Genomic DNA, 25,000 nt, shown 5'->3' with positions numbered 1-25,000 from the left:
ACTACACAATGACACAACTCCACACAATGAAACAACTCTACACAATGACACAACTCCACACAATGACACAACTCCACACAATGACACAACTCCACACAATGACACAACTCCACACAATGACACAACTCCACACAATAACACAACACTACACAATGACACAACTCCACACAATGAAACAACTCTACACAATGACACAACTCCACACAATGACACAACTCCACACAATGACACAACTCTACACAATGAAACAACTCCACACAATGACACAACTCTACACAATGACACAACTCCACACAATGACACAACTCTACACAATGACACAACTCCACACAATGACACAACTCTACACAATGACACAACTCCACACAATGACACAACTCTACACAATGAAACAACTCTACACAATGACACAACTCCACACAATGACACAACTCCACACAATGACACAACTCCACACAATGACACAACTCCACACAATAACACAACACTACACAATGACACAACTCCACACAATGAAACAACTCTACACAATGACACAACTCCACACAATGACACAACTCCACACAATGACACAACTCCACACAATGACACAACTCTACACAATGACACAACTCCACACAATGACACAACTCTACACAATGACACAACTCCACACAATGACACAACTCTACACAATGACACAACTCCACACAATGACACAACTCTACACAATGACACAACTCTACACAATGACACAACTCTACACAACTCCACAACTCCACACAATGACACAACTCTACACAATGACACAACTCCACACAATGAAACAACTCCACAACTCTACACAATGACACAACTCCACACAATGACACAACTCCACACAATGACACAACTCCACACAATGACACAACTCTACACAATGACACAACTCTACACAATGACACAACTCTACACAATGACACAACTCCACACAATGACACAACTCCACACAATGACACAACTCCACACAATGACACAACTCTACACAATGACACAACTCTACACAATGACACAACTCCACACAATGACACAACTCCACACAATGACACAACTCTACACAATGACACAACTCCACACAATGAAACAACTCCACAACTCCACACAATGACACAACTCCACACAATGACACAACTCCACACAATGACACAACTCCACACAATGAAACAACTCCACAACTCCACACAATGACACAACTCCACACAATGACACAACTCCACACAATGACACAACTCTACACAACTCCACAACTCCACACAACTCCACAACTCCACACAATGACACAACTCCACACAATGACACAACTCCACACAATGACACAACTCTACACAATGATACAACTCTACAAAATGACACAACTCTACCCAATGACACAACACTACACAATGAAACAACTCTACACAATGACACAACTCTACACAATGACACAACACTACACAATGAAACAACTCTACACAATGACACAACTCCACACAATGAAACAACACTACACAATGAAACAACTCTACACAATGACACAACTCTACACAATGACACAACACTACACAATGAAACAACTCTACACAATGACACAACTCTACACAATGACACAACTCTACACAATGACACAACACTACACAATGAAACAACTCTACACAATGACACAACTCCACACAATGACACAACTCCACACAATGACACAACTCCACACAATGACACAACTCCACACAATGACACAACTCTACACAATGACACAACTCTACACAATGACACAACTCCACACAATGACACAACTCTACACAATGACACAACTCCACACAATGACACAACTCCACACAATGACACAACTCCACAACTCCACACAATGACACAACTCTACACAATGACACAACTCCACACAATGAAACAACTCTACACAATGACACAACTCTACACAATGAAACAATTCTACACAATGACACAACTCCACACAATGACACAACTCCACAACTCTACACAATGACACAACTCCACACAATGACACAACTCTACACAATGACACAACTCCACACAATGACACAACTCTACACAATGACACAACTCCACACAATGACACAACTCCACACAATGACACAACTCTACACAACTCCACAACTCCACACAATGACACAACTCCACACAATGACACAACTCCACACAATGACACAACTCTACACAATGACACAACTCCACACAATGACACAACTCCACACAATGACACAACTCCACAACTCTACACAATGACACAACTCTACACAATGACACAACTCCACACAATGACACAACTCCACAACTCCACACAATGACACAACTCCACACAATGAAACAACTCTACACAATGACACAACTCCACACAATGACACAACTCCACACAATGACACAACTCCACAACTCTACACAATGACACAACTCCACACAATGACACAACTCCACACAATGACACAACTCTACACAATGACACAACTCCACACAATGACACAACTCTACACAATGACACAACTCTACACAATGACACAACTCTACACAATGACACAACTCCACAACTCCACACAATGACACAACTCCACACAATGACACAACTCTACACAATGACACAACTCTACACAATGACACAACTCTACACAACTCCACAACTCCACACAATGACACAACTCCACACAATGACACAACTCTACACAATGACACAACTCCACACAATGACACAACTCTACACAATGACACAACTCTACACAATGACACAACTCTACACAATGACACAACTCCACAACTCCACACAATGACACAACTCCACAACTCTACACAATGACACAACTCCACACAATGACACAACTCTACACAATGACACAACTCCACACAATGACACAACTCCACACAATGACACAACTCTACACAATGACACAACTCCACAACTCTACACAATGACACAACTCTACACAATGACACAACTCTACACAATGACACAACTCCACACAATGACACAACTCTACACAATGACACAACTCCACACAATGACACAACTCCACAACTCTACACAATGACACAACTCTACACAATGACACAACTCTACACAATGACACAACTCCACACAATGAAACAACTCTACACAATGACACAACTCCACACAATGACACAACTCCACACAATGACACAACTCCACAACTCTACACAATGACACAACTCCACACAATGACACAACTCCACACAATGACACAACTCTACACAATGACACAACTCCACACAATGACACAACTCTACACAATGACACAACTCTACACAATGACACAACTCTACACAATGACACAACTCCACAACTCCACACAATGACACAACTCCACACAATGACACAACTCTACACAATGACACAACTCTACACAATGACACAACTCTACACAACTCCACAACTCCACACAATGACACAACTCCACACAATGACACAACTCCACACAATGACACAACTCCACACAATGACACAACTCCACACAATGACACAACTCTACACAATGACACAACTCCACACAATGACACAACTCCACACAATGACACAACTCCACACAATGACACAACTCCACACAATGAAACAACTCTACACAATGACACAACTCCACACAATGACACAACTCTACACAATGACACAACTCTACACAATGACACAACTCTACACAATGACACAACTCCACAACTCCACACAATGACACAACTCCACAACTCTACACAATGACACAACTCCACACAATGACACAACTCTACACAATGACACAACTCCACACAATGACACAACTCCACACAATGACACAACTCTACACAATGACACAACTCCACAACTCTACACAATGACACAACTCTACACAATGACACAACTCTACACAATGACACAACTCCACACAATGACACAACTCTACACAATGACACAACTCCACACAATGACACAACTCCACACAATGACACAACTCTACACAATGACACAACTCCACAACTCTACACAATGACACAACTCCACACAATGACACAACTCTACACAATGACACAACTCCACACAATGACACAACTCCACACAATGAAACAACTCTACACAATGAAACAACTCCACACAATGAAACAACTCTACACAATGACACAACTCCACACAATGACACAACTCCACACAATGACACAACTCCACACAATGACACAACTCTACACAATGACACAACTCCACAACTCTACACAATGACACAACTCCACACAATGACACAACTCTACACAATGACACAACTCTACACAATGACACAACTCCACACAATGACACAACTCCACACAATGACACAACTCCACACAATGACACAACTCTACACAATGACACAACTCCACACAATGACACAACTCCACACAATGATACAACTCCACAACTCTACACAATGAAACAACTCTACACAATGACACAACTCCACAACTCTACACAATGAAACAACTCTACACAATGACACAACTCCACACAATGACACAACTCCACAACTCTACACAATGACACAACTCCACACAATGACACAACTCCACACAATGACACAACTCCACACAATGACACAACTCCACACAATGACACAACTCCACACAATGACACAACACTACACAATGACACAACTCCACAACTCCACACAATGACACAACTCTACACAATGACACAACTCCACACAATGACACAACTCTACACAATGACACAACTCCACACAATGACACAACTCCACACAATGACACAACTCTACACAATGACACAACTCCACAACTCTACACAATGACACAACTCCACACAATGACACAACTCCACACAATGACACAACTCTACACAATGACACAACTCCACACAATGACACAACTCTACACAATGACACAACTCTACACAATGACACAACTCTACACAATGACACAACTCCACAACTCTACACAATGACACAACTCCACACAATGACACAACTCCACACAATGACACAACTCTACACAATGACACAACTCTACACAATGACACAACTCCACAACTCTACACAATGACACAACTCCACACAATGACACAACTCCACAACTCTACACAATGACACAACTCTACACAATGACACAACTCCACAACTCTACACAATGACACAACTCTACACAATGACACAACTCTACACAATGACACAACTCTACACAATGACACAACTCCACAACTCTACACAATGACACAACTCTACACAATGACACAACTCCACACAATGACACAACTCCACACAATGACACAACTCTACACAACTCCACAACTCTACACAATGACACAACTCTACACAATGACACAACTCTACACAATGACACAACTCCACACAATGACACAACTCTACACAATGACACAACTCCACACAATGACACAACTCTACACAACTCCACAACTCTACACAATGACACAACTCTACACAATGACACAACTCTACACAATGACACAACTCTACACAATGACACAACTCCACACAATGAAACAACTCTACACAATGACACAACTCTACACAATGAAACAACTCTACACAATGACACAACTCCACACAATGACACAACTCTACACAATGACACAACTCCACACAATGACACAACTCTACACAATGACACAACTCCACAACTCTACACAATGACACAACTCTACACAATGACACAACTCTACACAATGACACAACTCTACACAATGACACAACTCTACACAATGACACAACTCTACACAATGACACAACTCTACACAATGACACAACTCCACACAATGACACAACACTACACAATGACACAACTCTACACAATGACACAACTCTACACAATGACACAACTCTACACAATGACACAACTCTACACAATGACACAACTCTACACAATGACACAACTCTACACAATGACACAACTCTACACAATGACACAACTCTACACAATGACACAACTCTACACAATGACACAACTCCACACAATGACACAACTCTACACAATGACACAACTCCACACAATGACACAACTCTACACAATGACACAACTCTACACAATGACACAACTCTACACAATGACACAACTCTACACAATGACACAACTCTACACAATGACACAACTCCACACAATGAAACAACTCTACACAATGACACAACTCTACACAATGAAACAACTCTACACAATGACACAACTCTACACAATGACACAACTCTACACAATGACACAACTCTGCACAATGACACAACTCTACACAATGACACAACTCCACACAATGACACAACTCTACACAATGACACAACTCCACACAATGACACAACTCTACACAATGACACAACTCCACAACTCTACACAACTCCACAACTCTACACAATGACACAACTCTACACAATGACACAACTCTACACAATGACACAACTCTACACAATGACACAACTCCACACAATGACACAACACTACACAATGACACAACTCTACACAATGACACAACTCTACACAATGACACAACTCTACACAATGACACAACTCTACACAATGACACAACTCTACACAATGACACAACTCTACACAATGACACAACTCTACACAATGACACAACTCTACACAATGACACAACTCTACACAATGACACAACTCTACACAATGACACAACTCCACACAATGACACAACTCTACACAATGACACAACCCTACACAATGACACAACTCTACACAATGACACAACTCCACACAATGACACAACTCCACACAATGACACAACTCCACACAATGACACAACTCCACAACTCTACACAATGAAACAACTCTACACAATGAAACAACTCTACACAATGACACAACTCTACACAATGACACAACTCTACACAATGACACAACTCTACACAATGACACAACTCCACACAATGAAACAACTCTACACAATGAAACAACTCTACACAATGAAACAACTCTACACAATGACACAACTCCACACAATGAAACAACTCTACACAATGACACAACTCCACAACTCTACACAATGACACAACTCTACACAATGAAACAACTCTACACAATGACACAACTCTACACAATGAAACAACTCTACACAACTCCACAACTCCACACAATGACACAACTCCACACAATGAAACAACTCTACACAATGAAACAACTCTACACAATGAAACAACTCTACACAATGAAACAACTCTACACAATGACACAACTCCACACAATGAAACAACTCTACACAATGACACAACTCTACACAATGAAACAACTCTACACAATGACACAACTCCACAACTCTACACAATGACACAACTCTACACAATGAAACAACTCCACACAATGACACAACTCCACACAATGAAACAACTCTACACAATGACACAACTCTACACAATGAAACAACTCTACACAACTCCACAACTCCACACAATGACACAACTCCACACAATGAAACAACTCTACACAATGAAACAACTCTACACAATGAAACAACTCTACACAATGAAACAACTCTACACAATGACACAACTCCACACAATGAAACAACTCTACACAATGACACAACTCTACACAATGAAACAACTCTACACAATGACACAACTCCACAACTCTACACAATGACACAACTCTACACAGTCTCTCCAACATAGTCTATTGTCAAATATCAGTCAATAAAATGTAAATTAAGCCTGGTATAGATAAACATGGAGTCCTCTTCAATGCCTTGAAATACTTACCGACAAATTCAGGTGTCCCAAAGATGTTTTTAAAGTCCGTCCCGACCTGATCCATCTTATGTGCCAGACCAAAATCGATGATCTTGATCCGTGGTAGATCAACATTCTTGTCCAACAGCATGATATTCTCAGGCTGAAATCATCAAGAACATTAACAACCACAGATCCTCTGCAGATAAACAGGATCCCAAGTCAATCAACATGAGATGCGTTTTGAGTTACCTGATTATAGTGGTACATCTTAGAGTCAGCATTGTGGGACTCACTGAGCTACAATGAGTTCAAAGGCTGATTTATAATTGACCATTCGCTAAGCCCAGCCCCAGAATATTGGGGAACCAATCGCTGTGCTCCAATTGATATCAAGTGTCGTTGAGTCCGACACCTCGGACAAGCTTATGTTTCAAATGCATGAAAGCCAGTGAGAGCTATGGCAAAACGGAGAGTTTTCATCAAAAGTAGCCTAATTCTTTAAACAGCTAAATAACAGTGCACCAGGGGTACTTGCTACTGTGATTCCTGAAATTCACAGCCTGTTGATGGAGTATCTATCGAATCCGAAATTATACTTTTGTTACATTGTTTGCTAGCTCTGCTGGTTAGCTAGCGCTGTCTCATTGACCACCAGACATTGCTAACGCTAGCTAGCTAGTCACTTAATGTAACTTGTTTCTCTAAATGTATGTTAGCTACATAAGTGCAGTGGCACTTACAAATGTAGATCCTTCAAACACCCCCAAACAGGGAAACAGATCCCAATCAAAGGTGTTATTACGTGCTCCACTAAGGCAGTTATTTACCTTATAACTTGTCCTTGCGGTAAAAATTATGTGGGTAAAACAAAGCACGAATTAAAAGTACGAATCTCGGAGCATCGTAGCACCCATTAGGTGCAAAAACTCGACATACCCAGTCGCTGCCCACTTTTTTGGAAGCGAACCACTCGATTTCTTCCCTACGTTATATCGGCATCGAACAGGTCACCCTCCCTAGGAGAGGGGGGTGGAGAGGGGGTGACCTCGACAACTTATTGTTAAAACGAGAGGCTGCCTGGATCTTTAATTTAAAGAACCTCGCTCCCTTCGGTCTCAACGTAGACTTTGATCTGAAGCCATTCTTGTGATTTTGCTATTCATTGTAAATGTTTGTGGGCCTATGTAGCCAAGTATCTATGATCGTATGCTATCCATGTTTTTTGCATGTTGTTTTTATCTGTGAATTGGCCAATGATATTAGGCCACACCCGGCCATGATTACAGACACCTGCGTGTGTCCTTTGACACTATATAAACCAGTGACCCTCAGTGTTTGTCATTATACCCTGATGAAGACAGCTTGTCTGTCCAAACGTTGGTTATTAGGATATTACATTATTGCATCTGAGCTCCTAGAGTGTGAGGCTCTCCTTTTCTTCTTCAAGTGTTTTACGCCGTCAGCCAGCACCTCTCCTAAACAGGTGTTCTACTCTGCTAGCCAGCACCTCTCCTAAACAGGTGTTCTACTCTGCTAGCCAGCACCTCTCCTAAACAGGTGTTCTACTCTGCTAGCCAGCACCTCTCCTAAACAGGTGTTCTACTCTGTTAGCCAGCACCTCTCCTAAACAGGTGTTCTACTCTGCTAGCCAGCACCTCTCCTAAACAGGTGTTCTACTCCGTCAGCCAGCACCTCGCCTAAACAGGTGTTCTACTCTGCTAGCCAGCACCTCTCCTAAACAGGTGTTCTACTCCGTCAGCCAGCACCTCTCCTAAACAGGTGTTCTACTCCGTCAGCCAGCACCTCTCCTAACCAGGTGTTCTACTCTGCTAGCCAGCACCTCTCCTAACCAGGTGTTCTACTCCGTCAGCCAGCACCTCTCCTAAACAGGTGTTCTACGCCGTCAGCCAGCACCTCGCCTAAACAGGTGTTTTACGCCGTCAGCCAGCACCTCTCCTAAACAGGTGTTCTACTCCGTCAGCCAGCACCTCTCCTAAACAGGTGTTCTACTCCGTCAGCCAGCACCTCTCCTAAACAGGTGTTCTACTCTGCTAGCCAGCACCTCTCCTAAACAGGTGTTCTACTCCGTCAGCCAGCACCTCGCCTAAACAGGTGTTCTACTCTGCTAGCCAGCACCTCTCCTAAACAGGTGTTCTACTCTGCTAGCCAGCACCTCTCCTAAATAGGTGTTCTACTCTGCTAGCCAGCACCTCTCTTAAACAGGTGTTCTACTCTGCTAGCCAGCACCTCTCCTAAACAGGTGTTCTACTCTGCTAGCCAGCACCTCTCCTAAATAGGTGTTCTACTCTGCTAGCCAGCACCTCGCCTAAACAGGTGTTCTACTCTGCTAGCCAGCACCACGCCTAAACAGGTGTTCTACTCTGCTAGCCAGCACCTCTCCTAAATAGGTGTTCTACTCTGCTAGCCAGCACCTCTCCTAAACAGGTGTTCTACTCTGCTAGCCAGCACCTCTCCTAAACAGGTGTTCTACTCCGTCAGCCAGCACCTCTCCTAAACAGGTGTTCTACTCTGCTAGCCAGCACCTCTCCTAAACAGGTGTTCTACTCTGCTAGCCAGCACCTCTCCTAAACAGGTGTTCTACTCCGTCAGCCAGCACCTCGCCTAAACAGGTGTTCTACTCTGCTAGCCAGCACCTCTCCTAAACAGGTGTTCTACTCCGTCAGCCAGCACCTCTCCTAAACAGGTGTTCTACTCCGTCAGCCAGCACCTCTCCTAAACAGGTGTTCTACTCTGCTAGCCAGCACCTCTCCTAAACAGGTGTTCTACTCCGTCAGCCAGCACCTCTCCTAAACAGGTGTTCTACTCCGTCAGCCAGCACCTCTCCTAACCAGGTGTTCTACTCCGTCAGCCAGCACCTCTCCTAAACAGGTGTTCTACGCCGTCAGCCAGCACCTCGCCTAAACAGGTGTTTTACGCCGTCAGCCAGCACCTCTCCTAAACAGGTGTTCTACTCCGTCAGCCAGCACCTCTCCTAAACAGGTGTTCTACTCCGTCAGCCAGCACCTCTCCTAAACAGGTGTTCTACTCTGCTAGCCAGCACCTCTCCTAAACAGGTGTTCTACTCCGTCAGCCAGCACCTCGCCTAAACAGGTGTTCTACTCTGCTAGCCAGCACCTCTCCTAAACAGGTGTTCTACTCTGCTAGCCAGCACCTCTCCTAAACAGGTGTTCTACTCCGTCAGCCAGCACCTCTCCTAAACAGGTGTTCTACTCTGCTAGCCAGCACCTCTCCTAACCAGGCGTGCGTTTCCTTTGCCTTTAGCTACCTAAGTTAACCATGTTATTAATACAACTACCATCTGCTTTCAATATCAGGATATTATTTGAAAGATTTGAGACTAGTTGGTGCCAAAAGCGGTTGTAGCTTTGACAGCATGACAGTGCAATCAGAGCAATGCATTCAGAGCCAAAAATAATAATTATAAAAAATATACACAGTACCAGTCAAAAGTTTGGACACACCTGCTCATTCAAGGGTTTTTCTTTAATTGGACTATTTTCTACATTGTATAATAATAGTGAAGACATCAAAACTATGAAATAACACATATGGAATCATGTAGTAACCAAACAAGTGTTAAACAAATCAAAATATATTTTATATTTAAGATTCTTCAAAGTAGCCACCCTTTGCCTTGATGACAGCTTTGCACACTCTTGGCATTCTCTCAACCAGCTTCATGAGGTAGTCACCTGCAATGCATTTCAAATAACAGGTGTGCCTTCTTAAAAGTTAATTTGTGGAATTTCTTTCTTTCTTAATGCATTTGAGCCAATCAGTTGTGTTGTGACAAGGAAGGGGGGGTATACAGAAGATAGCCCTATTTGGTAAAAGACCAAGTCCATATTATGGCAAGAACAGCTCAAATAAGCAAAGAGAAACGACAGTCCATCATTACTTTAAGACATGAAGGTCAGTCAATACGGAACATTTCAAGAACTTTGAAAGTGTCTTCAAGTGCAGTTGCAAAAACCATCAAGCGCTATGATAAAACTGGCTCTCATGAGGAAAGGAAGACCCAGAGTTACCTCTGCTGCAGAGGATAAGTTCATTAGAGTTACCAGCCTCAGAAATTGCAGCCCAAATAAATGCTTCACAGAGTTCAAGTAACAGACACATCACAACATCAACTGTTCAGAGGAGACTGCATGAATCAGGCCTTCATGGTCGAATTGCTGCAAAGAAACCACTACTAAAGGACACCAATAATAAGAAGAGACCTGCTTGGGCCAAGAAACACGAGCAATAGACATTAGACCAGTGGAAATCTGTCCTTTGGTCTGATGAGTCCAAATTTGAGATTTTTGGTTCCAACTGCCGTGTCTTTGTGAGACGCAGAGTAGGTGAACGGACGATCTCCGCATGTGTGGTTCCCACCGTGAAGCATGGAGGAGGAGGTGATTTATTTAGAATTCAAGGCACACTTAACCAGCATGGCTACCACAGCATTCTGCAGCGATACGCCATCCCATCTGGTTTGCTCTTAGTGGGACTATTATTTGTTTTTCAACAGGATAATGACCCAAAACACACCTCCAGGCTGTGTAAGGGCTATTTGACCAAGGAGAGTGATGGAGTGCTGCATCAGATGACCTGGCCTCCACAATCCCCCGACCTCAACCCAATTGAGATGGTTTGGGATGAGTTGGACCGCAGAGTGAAGGAAAAGCAGCCAACAAGTGCTCAGCATATGTGGGAACACCTTCAAGACTGTTGGAAAAGCATTCCTCATGAAGCTGGTTGAGAGAATGCCAAGCGTGTGCAAAGCTGTTATCAAGGCAAAGGGTGGCTATTTGAAGAATCTCAAAAATAAAATATATTTTGATTTGTTTCACACTTTTTTGGTTACTACATGATTCCATATGTATTATTTCATAGTTTTGATGTCTTCACTATTATTCTACAATGTAGAAAATAGTAAAAATAAAGAAAAACCCTTGAATGAGTAGGTGTGTCCAAACTTTTGACTGGTACTGTGTATTGTACAATAAAGAAATATAGATGACTGGTCAACATCTACATATTGCTCCCAGCATTGATCAAAGGTCAGAACACTTGTATTATTGATCTGACAGAGTTCTCTTCCTGCCTCTTTGCGAAAAAAGTGGAATCATGAACAGTTATGTTTGCCTGCGTCCCCTGGACTGAGGCTGAGGGCGATGAGGCTGAGGGCGATGAGGCTGAGGGCGATGAGGCTGAGGGCGATGAGGCTGAGGGCGATGAGGCTGAGGGCGATGAGGCTGAGGGCGATGAGGCTGAGGGTGAAGAGGCTGAGGCGATGAGGCTGCGTGAGGCTGAGCGGGGAGCGATGAGGCTGAGAGCGATGAGGCTGAGGGCGATGAGGCTGAGGGCGATGAGGCTGAGGGCGATGAGGCTGAGGGCGATGAGGCTGAGGGCGATGAGGCTGAGGGCGATGAGGCTGAGGGCGATGAGGCTGAGGGTGAAGAGGCTGAGGGCGATGAGGCTGAGGGCGATGAGGCTGAGAGCGATGTGAAACGAACTACCTCAGCTCACAGTAGGCTCAATTGGCAACTAGTATAGAGACCCACAACCCTGGCGTTGCAAACGCCATGCTCCACCAACTGAGCTACCTCCCTGCCAGCCATCCCCCACGAGGCTCCCGGTCGCGGCCGGCTACGACAGCCTGCTGACAGTGTGTTGGCGAGGTGCTGGACAAAAGGCCATTTTAAAACCGCAACTCCTGCCATGTCTACAGACATCCCCCACAAACAAACAAAACTGAGTCTCGGAGAACGAGTGCACAACTGGTAAACAAGCGCTTAGATATGTCAGTCAGTCAGGTGGCAATCTGCCGGCAGAGACTTCTATTGCAGTAACGTTGAAGGGGTCTGGCTAGTATTACTTAGCCAGCCAGAAGGATGAAGTAAGAAGCCAACGTTAAACGGAGCCTGACCTCAGCAGGAGAAAGAAATAGGGTACTAAGTTCTCCTAATAACTTACAGAGAGTAGGCTACTGACACAGACAGTGATGTGGTGCTTAGTGGTGAGGCTGAGGCAGGCTGCAATGCATACAGGAGGAAGCAGAGGGGACAGACAGAGAGAGGAAGCAAGCAGAAAGAGAAGTTAGAACAGCGGTTCCCAAACTTGGGGTAGGGCCCCATGTGGGGTCCAATTAGAAAATATGTACTAATCTTATCAAACAAGTTAGGACCTTAAAAAATATATAATACATTTCAATTTGAACATCTCCACATGGCCTATCTTCCCTACAGGCCTACATTAAAATACAACCACTATGTTTCAATATGAACGTCTTCCCTACAGGCCTATCTAAAATACAACCACTATGTTTCAATATGAACGTCTTCCCTACAGGCCTATCTAAAATACAACCACTATGTTTCAATATGAACGTCTTCCCTACAGGCCTATCTAAAATACAACCACTATGTTTCAATATGAACGTCTTCCCCTACAGGCCTATCTAAAATACAACCACTATGTTTCAATATGAACGTCTTCCCTACAGGCCTATCTAAAATACAACCACTATGTTTCAATATGAACGTCTTCCCTACAGGCCTATCTAAAATACAACCACTATGTTTCAATATGAACGTCTTCCCTACAGGCCTATCTAAAATACAACCACTATGTTTCAATATGAACGTCTTCCCTACAGGCCTACATTAAAATGCAAACAATACCGTACTAAATATGTCCTAGGTTTTTTGACGGTCCTACGGACGGTCCTACTGACGGTCTTACTGACGGTATGTCTTTGATTTTTTTCATTGATGATGTGTAAACCTAAAGGATAAAGTTGTCTCTCCCAAACTGACCTTTGACCTACAGTAAGCTCATTATACCATAGATGATTCACTTAACATACCTGTAGTCGTATAATCCTAAAAAGTCACGAGCTTTGACATCAACAATAAGAAAACCTATTTTCAGGGCTTTTTACAGATTCTTACTTACCGTGCCCTTTAAAGCTTTTACCAGCTTTTTAGCTTACCCTGTCTGACCCCTCAATTCTGATTTTCACAGAAATACTTTGAAAGTATGCTTTTCAGCACTTAAATAACATTTCAGAGGAACAATGAAGTCAAGCTGTCTGACTAAATAAGACTGATTACGTTTTGAAAAGGGAGGGAGCAAGTTTATGAGTATCCTGGGTCAAGTCAAGGCCTGGGAGTGTCTGTGTCTCTCTCAAACGAAAGGCTAACTCTGTAGAAGAGACCGCAGTAGACAACAGACAGACTAAATACCATCTCTAGGACTGTAGACACTAGACAACAGGACGAGTTGATCAGTGATCAGCGAGTGCAGCTGGTATCCCTCTGATGCTGGTCTGTCTGTCTGCTGTGGTACAGGATGTCCGTCTGTCTGCTATGGGTCTGGGAGCACAGGGAGGATGTCTGTCTGTCTGCTATGGGTCTGGGAGCACAGGGAGGATGTCCGTCTGTCTGCTATGGGTCTGGGAGCACAGGGAGGATGTCCGTCTGTCTGCTATGGGTCTGGGAGCACAGGGAGGATGTCCGTCTGTCTGCTATGGGTCTGGGAGCACAGGGAGGATGTCCGTCTGTCTGTCTGCTATGGGTCTGGGAGCACAGGGAGGATGTCTGTCTGTCTGCTATGGGTCTGGGAGCACAGGGAGGATGTCTGTCTGTCTGCTATGGGTCTGGGAGCACAGGGAGGATGTCTGTCTGTCTGCTATGGGTCTGGGAGCACAGGGAGGATGTCTGTCTGTCTGCTATGGGTCTGGGAGCACAGGGAGGATGTCTGTCTGTCTGCTATGGGTCTGGGAGCACAGGGAGGATGTCCGTCTGTCTGCTATGGGTCTGGGAGCACAGGGGAGGATGTCTGTCTGTCTGCTATGGGTCTGGGAGCACAGGGAGGATGTCCGTCTGTCTGCTATGGGTCTGGGAGCACAGGGAGGATATCCGTCTGTCTGCTATGGGTCTGGGAGCACAGGGAGGATGTCCGTCTGTCTGCTATGGGTCAGGAAGGATGAATCATATTGAAATAGTGACTAGGCTGTGGCGGTCATGACATTTTGTCAGATGTAATTGTCATGCAAATGACTGCCGGTCTCACGGTAATGGAACATTAATGAACATAAACACATGTAGCATCTCCTGGCCACCATGCATATGTTACGGATAGAGACCTGGGTAGGGGTCTGACAGGGGCCTGGGTAGGGGGTCTGACAGGGGCCTGGGTAGGGGGGTCTGACAGGGGCCTGGGTAGGGGGTCTGACAGGGGCCTGGGTAGGGGGTCTGACAGAGGCCTGGGTAGGGGGTCTGATAGGGGCCTGGGTAGGGAGTCTGATAGGGGCCTGGGTATGGGGTCTGACAGGGGCCTGGGTAGGGGGGTCTGATAGAGACCTGGGTAGGGGGTCTGACAGGGGCCTGGGTAGGGGGTCTGACAGGGGCCTGGGTAGGGGGTCTGATAGGGGCCTGGGTAGGGGGTCTGACAGAGGCCTGGGTAGGGGGTCTGACAGACCTGGGTAGGGGGTCTGATAGGGGGTCTGACAGGGGCCTGGGTAGGGGGTCTGACAGAGGCCTGGGTAGGGGGTCTGACAGGGGCCTGGGTAGGGGGTCTGACAGGGGCCTGGGTAGGGGGTCTGATAGAGACCTGGGTAGGGGGTCTGACAGGGGCCTGGGTAGGGGGTCTGATAGGGGCCTGGGTAGGGGGTCTGATAGGGGCATGGGTAGTGGGTCTGACAGGGGCCTGGGTAGGGGGTCTGATAGGGGCCTGGGTAGGGGGTCTGACAGAGACCTGGGTAGGGGGTCTGATAGGGGGTCTGACAGGGGCCTGGGTAAGGGGTCTGACAGGGGCCTGGGTAGGGGGTCTGACAAAGACCTGGGTAGGGGGTCTGATAGGGGCCTGGGTAGGGGGTCTGACAGAGGCCTGGGTAGGGGGTCTGACAGGGGCCTGGGTAGGGGGTCTGACAGGGGCCTGGGTAGGGGGTCTGACAGAGGCCTGGGTAGGGGGTCTGATAGGGGCCTGGGTAGGGGGGTCTGACAGGGGGCCTGGGTAGGGGTCTGACAGGGGCCTGGGTAAGGGGTCTGACAGGGGCCTGGGTATGGGGTCTGACAGGGGCCTGGGTAGGGGGTCTGACAGGGGCCTGGGTAGGGGGTCTGACAGGGGCCTGGGTAGGGGGTCTGTTATGGATACATGTATCCTGTATGTATTATTTGTTTTTCCTCTCCTTCTGCCCTAATCACAGGTGTCCCTTGTTTTCCTGATTGGTGGTCGTTGGGGTGTCCCCCTTGTCCGACATCCGTTCGTCTGCTGACTGCTGAGGTGGACCAATCAGTGGACACTCCTCCGTATTGCACCACCTGTTTCTGGTTTTTCATTACCCAATCACATCACACATCCCCTGGTTTTAAAAACCAGTCAGTTGTGTTTTCTGACCAAGACTATTTTTTTATTTGTGAGTATGTACACTGTGGTGTCTTGGTTTGTGTGTACTCACTCGTATGTTGTATTGGACCGATGTTGGTTGTTTGTTCCTGGGGAAAGGGGGGTTTAGCAAGTCATACACTACCCGTAGGACAACCTCGTCTAAACACACTAGTTAGACCTGAGCGGACCACCCACTGTATTTTTGTATGGTTAGCAGTAAGCATAGCGGTTCTTGAGGCAGGCAAGATCAGTTTAGGGGTTTTGACTTTATTGTTTCATTCCTTGGGTCCAGCTCAGCCCCTTTTCCCCAAACCTTTACCGTGTGTTTATAATAAACGTTTTGTGTTTGACGGTAGCTTATGGTTGTCGGTGTATTTTGTTCTCACTGTTCCTTGTCAATATTCTAATTCGCATGAGTTATGTTACGGGTCTCTACGGCAAAAATGGAGGAGGCAAGTGGACGAGGGAGAAATGGAGGAGCCAAGTAGACGGGGGAGAAATGGAGGAGCCAAGTGAACGGGGGAGAAATGGAGGAGCCAAGTTGACGGGGGAGAAATGGAGGAGGCAAGTGGACGGGGGAGAAATGGAGGAGCCAAGTGACGGGGGAGAAATGGAGGAGCCAAGTGAACGGGGGAGAAATGGAGGAGCCATGTGAACGGGGGAGAAATGGAGGAGCCAAGTAAACGGGGGAGAAATGGAGGAGCCAAGTGAACGGGGGAGAAATGGAGGAGCCATGTGAACGGGGGAGAAATGGAGGAGCCAAGTGAACGGGGGAGAAATGGAGGAGCCAAGTGAACAGGGGAGAAATGGAGGAGCCAAGTGAACAGGGGAGAAATGGAGGAGCCAAGGGAACGGGGGAGAAATGGAGGAGCCAAGTGAAAGGGGGAGAAATGGAGGAGCCAAGTGAACAGGGGAGAAATGGAGGAGCCAAGTGAACGGGGGAGAAATGGAGGAGCCAAGTGAACGGGGGAGAAATGGAGGAGCCAAGTGAACGGGGGAGAAATGGAGGAGCCAAGTGAACGGGGGAGAAATGGAGGAGCCAAGTGGACGGGGGAGAAATGGAGGAGCCATGTTGTGTACAGTCGTATGAAAAAGTTTGGGCACCCCTCTGAGGCTGCATAATAATTGACTCTGTCATCACAGAAAATGATCACAGTGGCATGCCATTCATTTTCTAATAAAAGCTGAGTAATGGGGTATTGTCCAGACAAATATTTTTAGTGTAGCAATATTAAGTTGTATGAAATTAAATCAGATGTGAAAAATAGGCTATGCAAAAATTTGGGCACCCTTGTCATTCTGTTGATTTGAATACCTGTAACTACTTAACACTGATTAATTGGAACACACAATTGGTTTGGTGAGCTCATTAAGCCTTGAACTTCATAGACAAGTGCATCCAATCATGAGAAAATGTATTTGAGGTGGCCAATTGCAAGTTGTTGTTCTCTTTGACTCTCCTCTGAAGAGTGGCAACATGGGGGCCTCAAAACAACTCTCAAATGACCTGAAAACAAAGATTGTTCAACATTATGGTTTAGGGGAAGGCTACAAAAAGCTATCGCAGAGATGTAAGCTGTCAGTGTCCACTGTGAGGAACATAGTGAGAAAATGGAAGACCACAGGCACAGTTCTTGTTAAGGCCAGAAGTGGCAGGCCAAGTAAAATATCGGAGAGGCAAAGGCGAAGGATGGTGAGAACGGTCAAAAACAGCCCACAGACCACCTGCAAAGACCTACAACATCATCTTGCTGCAGATGGTGTCACTGTGCATCGTTCAACAATTCAGCGCACTTTGCACAAGGAGAAGCTGTACGGGAGAGTGATGCGGAAGAAGCCTTTTCTGCTAAACACGCCACAAACAGAGTCGCTTGAGGTACGCAAACGCACATTTGGACAAGCCAGCTTCATTTTGGAATAAGGTGCTGTGGACTGATGAAACAAAGATTGAGTTATTTGGTCATAACAAGGGGCGTTATGCATGGCGGCAAAAGAACACAGCGTTCCAAGAAAAACACTTGCTACCCAAAGTAACATTTGGTGGGGGTTCCATCATGCTGTGGGGCTGTGTGGCCAGTGCCGGTCCTGGGAATCCTGTTAAAGTTCAGGGTCGCATGGATTCCACTCAATATCAGCAAATTCTTGGGAATAATGTTGAAGAATCAGTCACAAAGTTTAAGTTACGCCGGGGCTGGATATTTCAATAAGACAACGACCCAAAACACTGCTCAAAATCTACCCGGGCATTTATGCAGAGGAACAAGTACAATGTTCTGGAATGGCCATCCCAGTCCCCAGACCAGAATATCGTTGAGAATCTGTGGGATGATTTGAAGTGGGCTGTCCATGCTCGGCAACCATCAAACCTAACTGAGGTGGAGATGTTTTGTAAGGAGGAATGGTCCAAAATACCTTCATCCAGAATCCAGACACTCATTAGAGGCTATAGGAAGCGTCTAGAGGCTGTTATTTTAGCAAAAGGAGGCTCTACTAAATATTGATGTGATTTTTCTGTTGGGGTTCCCAAATGTATGCACCTGTCTAATTTCGTTTTTTATGCATATTGCACATTTTCTGTTAATCCAATAAACCAAATTTCACTACTGAAATATTACTGTGTCCATCAGTTATTTGATAGATCAAAATGAAATTGCTGATCCAAACACCCAATTATTTATAAATGGAAATCATGGAGATTGTCAGGGGTGCCCAAACTTGGGGCATACAACCATCCCAGCTCTGCAGATGTTGCTGCAAAGATACAGAATCATTAGAACACTTATTCTGGTATTGCCTCTGTGTAGTTTGTTTCTGGTCACAGGAATAGCTGAAAAATCACATTATTTATCTAAAATTAGCCCTACAAATAGCACTGTTGAGAGATTTGGAAAACCATTAGGCCTGGCCCGCAGTCGGCATTCCAATTCATCCCAAAGGTGTTTGATGGGGTTGAGGTCAGGGCTCTGTGGAGGCTAGTCAAGTTCTTCCACACCGATCTCAACAAACCATTTCTGTATGGACCTCGCTTTGTGCACGGGGGGCATTGTCATGCTGAAACAGGAAAGGGCCTTCCCCAAACTGTTGCCACAAAGTTGGAAGCACAGAATCGTCTAGAATGTCATTGTATGCTGTAGCGTTAAGATTTCCCTTCACTGGAACTAAGGGGCCTAGCCCGAACCATGAAAAACAGCCCCAGACCATTATTCCTCCTCCACCAAACTTGACAGTTGGCACTATGAGTTGGGGCAGGTAGCGTTCTCCTGGCATCCACTTTTGTATATATAGAGTATATACATTTTGATCCTGACTAGTCTCCCAGTCCCTGCTGCTGAAATACATGCCCACAGCATGATGCTGCCACCACCATGCTTCACCGTAGGGATGGTGCCAGGTTCCCTCCAGACGTGACACTTGGTATTTCAGGTAAAACAGTTCAATCTTGGTTTCATCAGACCAGAGAATCTTGTTTCTCATGGTCTGAGTCCTTTAGGTTCTCCAAGCGGGCTGTCATGTGCCTTTTACTGAGAAGTGGCTGTCCACTCTACCATAAAGGCCTGATTGGTGGAGTGCTGCAGAGACGGTTGTCCTTCTGGAAGGTTCTCCCATCTCCACAGAGGAACTCTGAAGCTCTGGCAGAGTGACCATCGGGTTCTTGGTCACCTCCCTGACCAAGGCCCTTCTCCCCCGATTGCTCAGTTTGGCCGGGCGGCCAGCTCTAGGAAGAGTCTTGGTGGTTCCAAACTTCTTCCATTTCAGAAGGATGGAGTCCACTGTGTTCTTGTGGACCTTCAATGCTGCAGAAATGTTTTGGTACCCTTCTCCAGATCTGTGCCTCGACACAATCCTGTCTCAGAGCCCTATGGACAATTCCTTCGACCTCATGGCTTGGTTTTTGCTCTGACGTGCACTGTCAACTGTGGGACCTTATATAGACAGGTGTGTGCCTTTCCAAATCATGTCCAATCAATTGAATTTACCACAGGTGGACTCCAATCAAGTTGTAGAAACATCTCAAGGATGATCAAAGGAAACAGGATGCACCTGAGCTCAATTTCAAGTCTCATAGCAAAGGGTCTGAATACTTTTGTAAAAAAGGTATTTCTGTTTTTATTTGTAATACATTTGAAAAAAATTCTAAAAACCTGTTTTTGCTTTGTCATTATGGCGCATTGTGTGTAGATTGATGAGGGATTTTAAATAAAAATCAGGCTGTAACAAAATGTGGAAAAAGTCAAGGGGCCTGAATACTTTCCGAACGCACTGTATTGTATAACGGCACAATCGTTATTTTAATTCAGGCTTTTTGGGCCCATAAGCGCTAATGGGGTCCTACACGTGACATCTTAAATGCTTTGAATGAAATCCCCTTAGAAAGCGCTGCCCATTTCCTTGTGTTTGGCTTTGAAACTAGATCCATAATGACCCTGTTTTCCACTCTGTTTCAACCTGCTGTTGAACTTCTTTCTTAAAACCAATCGATCACAGTGAGGTCCAACAATGTAGCCTAACGGTGAGCTTTAAAAGCATGATACTGTTTAGATTGCATTTGAATTGATGTCAAAGTGATTAGAGGGACAATAGAGCGCTGAGTACCAGGACAATAGAGCGCTGAGTACCAGGACAATAGAGCGCTGAGTACCAGGACAATAGAGCGCTGAGTACCAGGACAATAGAGCGCTGAGTACCAGGACAATAGAGCACTGAGTACCAGGCCAATAGAGCGCTGAGTACCAGGACAATAGAGCACTGAGTACCAGGCCAATAGAGCGCTGAGTACCAGGACAATAGAGCGCTGAGTACCAGGACAATAGAGCGCTGAGTACCAGGACAATAGAGCGCTGAGTACCAGGACAATAGAGTGCTGAGTACCAGGCCAATAGAGCGCTGAGTACCAGGCCAATAGAGCGCTGAGTACCAGGACAATAGAGCGCTGAGTACCAGGACAATAGAGCACTGAGTACCAGGACAATAGAGCGCTGAGGCCGTTAGCGACCTGATGGTTGTTAGAGAGTTGGCTTCTACCAACGCATCAGCACCATTCATGTACAGACCACATAGGAGGAGATTACCATGACTCGACGGTCACGTCTGACTGCGGTCATGACTGCCTGTGGTAATATGGTCACCGCTAACTAACCCTAACTTAGTGACACACTCTACTGATGACAACTGATGACAGCTCACAGCTCACAACAATCATTGGAAGAACTATTTCTAACCAAAAGTTCAACTTGACCATAAAACGGCATCAGCATGTGAAGTACCTTGAGGTCAAAGTGCGCTATCCTCTTGTCGTGGAGGAACTGTACTCCGCTTAGGATCTGTTTGATGAACTGGGTAGCCTCCTCTTCACTTAGAGACTCCTTCTGAGCCAGGAAGTCAAAGAGCTCTCCTCCAGATACCCTGCAACACAAACACACACACACACACTTTCAGGGCTCCTGTGCTTCAGGATATTAGCAAAGAGCTCTCCTCCAGATACCCTGCAACACAAACACACACACACACACTTTCAGGGCTCCTGTGCTTCAGGATATTAGCAAAGAGCTCTCCTCCAGATACCCTGCAACACAAACACACACACACACACTTTCAGGGCTCCTGTGCTTCAGGATATTAGCAAAGAGCTCTCCTCCAGATACCCTGCAACACAAACACACACACACACACTTTCAGGGCTCCTGTGCTTCAGGATATTAGCAAAATTATCTGTGGAATTCAGTGTCATAAAGTGTAATTCAGTGTGATAGTTCACACGAAGTCAATACACAGTAATGGCTGGCTCACACCGTGCCTTCTATAACACTAACTGACAGGCTGTCTGTCACACCATGCCTTCTATAACACTAACTGACAGGCTGTCTGTCACACCATGCCTTCTATAACACTAACTGACAGGCTGGCTGTCACACCATGCCTTCTATAACACTAACTGACAGGCTGTCTGTCACACCATGCCTTCTATAACACTAACTGACAGGCTGTCTGTCACACCGTGCCTTCTATAACACTAACTGACAGGCTGTCTGTCACACCATGCCTTCTATAACACTAACTGACAGGCTGGCTGTCACACCATGCCTTCTATAACACTAACTGACAGGCTGTCTGTCGCACCATGCCTTCTATAACACTAACTGACAGGCTGTCTGTCACACCATGCCTTCTATAACACTAACTGACAGGCTGTCTGTCACACCATGCCTTCTATAACACTAACTGACAGGCTGTCTGTCACACCATGCCTTCTATAACACTAACTGACAGGCTGTCTGTCACACCGTGCCTTCTATAACACTAACTGACAGGCTGGCTGTCACACCATGCCTTCTATAACACTAACTGACAGGCTGTCTGTCGCACCATGCCTTCTATAACACTAACTGACAGGCTGTCTGTCACACCATGCCTTCTATAACACTAACTGACAGGCTGTCTGTCACACCATGCCTTCTATAACACTAACTGACAGGCTGTCTGTCACACCATGCCTTCTATAACACTAACTGACAGGCTGGCTGTCACACCATGCCTTCTATAACACTAACTGACAGGCTGTCTGTCACACCATGCCTTCTATAACACTAACTGACAGGCTGTCTGTCACACCGTGCCTTCTATAACACTAACTGACAGGCTGTCTGTCACACCATGCCTTCTATAACACTAACTGACAGGCTGTCTGTCACACCATGCCTTCTATAACACTAACTGACAGGCTGTCTGTCACACCATGCCTTCTATAACACTAACTGACAGGCTGTCTATCACACCATGCCTTCTATAACACTAACTGACAGGCTGGCTGTCACACCATGCCTTCTATAACACTAACTGACAGGCTGTTACACCATGCCTTCTATAACACTAACTGACAGGCTGGCTGTCACACCATGCCTTCTATAACACTAACTGACAGGCTGTCTATCACACCATGCCTTCTATAACACTAACTGACAGGCTGTCTGTCACACCATGCCTTCTATAACACTAACTGACAGGCTGTTACACCATGCCTTCTATAACACTAACTGACAGGCTGTTACACCATGCCTTCTATAACACTAACTGACAGGCTGGCTGTCACACCATGCCTTCTATAACACTAACTGACAGGCTGTTACACCATGCCTTCTATAACACTAACTGACAGGCTGTTACACCATGCCTTCTATAACACTAACTGACAGGCTGTCTGTCACACCATGCCTTCTATAACACTAACTGACAGGCTGTCTATCACACCATGCCTTCTATAACACTAACTGACAGGCTGTCTGTCACACCATGCCTTCTATAACACTAACTGACAGGCTGTTACACCATGCCTTCTATAACACTAACTGACAGGCTGGCTGTCACACCATGCCTTCTATAACACTAACTGACAGGCTGTCTATCACACCATGCCTTCTATAACACTAACTGACAGGCTGTCTGTCACACCATGCCTTCTATAACACTAACTGACAGGCTGTCTATCACACCATGCCTTCTATAACACTAACTGACAGGCTGTCTGTCACACCATGCCTTCTATAACACTAACTGACAGGCTGTTACACCATGCCTTCTATAACACTAACTGACAGGCTGTCACACCATGCCTTCTATAACACTAACTGACAGGCTGTCACACCATGCCTTCTATAACACTAACTGACAGGCTGTCTATCACACCATGCCTTCTATAACACTAACTGACAGGCTGTCACACCATGCCTTCTATAACACTAACTGACAGGCTGTCTGTCACACCATGCCTTCTATAACACTAACTGACAGGCTGTCTGTCACACCATGCCTTCTATAACACTAACTGACAGGCTGCCTGTCACACCATGCCTTCTATAACACTAACTGACAGGCTGTCTATCACACCATGCCTTCTATAACACTAACTGACAGGCTGTCTGTCACAC

At 45.5% G+C, this 25,000-nt stretch overlaps 1 protein-coding gene and 1 long non-coding RNA gene across 5 annotated transcripts in view; one reads left to right on the top strand and one right to left on the bottom strand.

Annotated features, from left to right (window-relative positions):
* Positions 1 to 16,937, top strand: part of LOC121555623 — an 18,310-nt gene extending 1,373 nt beyond the window's left edge. The window contains exon 3 of the long non-coding RNA XR_005997968.1: positions 16,897 to 16,937. This is a non-coding gene — a long non-coding RNA (uncharacterized LOC121555623). The remainder of the gene's footprint in view (positions 1 to 16,896) is intronic.
* dapk2b (death-associated protein kinase 2b) overlaps positions 1 to 25,000 on the bottom strand; it is a 116,560-nt gene that overhangs the window by 15,982 nt on the left and 75,578 nt on the right. For all 4 annotated transcript variants that reach the window (XM_041869450.1, XM_041869449.1, XM_041869451.1 and 1 more), the window contains 2 exons: positions 22,343 to 22,481; positions 7,707 to 7,839 (listed from right to left, as the gene is read on the bottom strand). In XM_041869450.1, coding sequence (XP_041725384.1) covers positions 7,707 to 7,839; positions 22,343 to 22,481 — 272 coding nt within the window. The remainder of the gene's footprint in view (positions 1 to 7,706; positions 7,840 to 22,342; positions 22,482 to 25,000) is intronic.

The sequence above is a fragment of the Coregonus clupeaformis genome, unplaced genomic scaffold (assembly GCF_020615455.1).
Source record: "Coregonus clupeaformis isolate EN_2021a unplaced genomic scaffold, ASM2061545v1 scaf0051, whole genome shotgun sequence".
In the NCBI taxonomy this organism is placed as follows: Eukaryota; Metazoa; Chordata; class Actinopteri; order Salmoniformes; family Salmonidae; genus Coregonus; species Coregonus clupeaformis.
The sequence above is the reverse complement of the archived record's forward strand: the minus strand, read 5'-3'. Positions and strand labels throughout refer to the sequence as shown.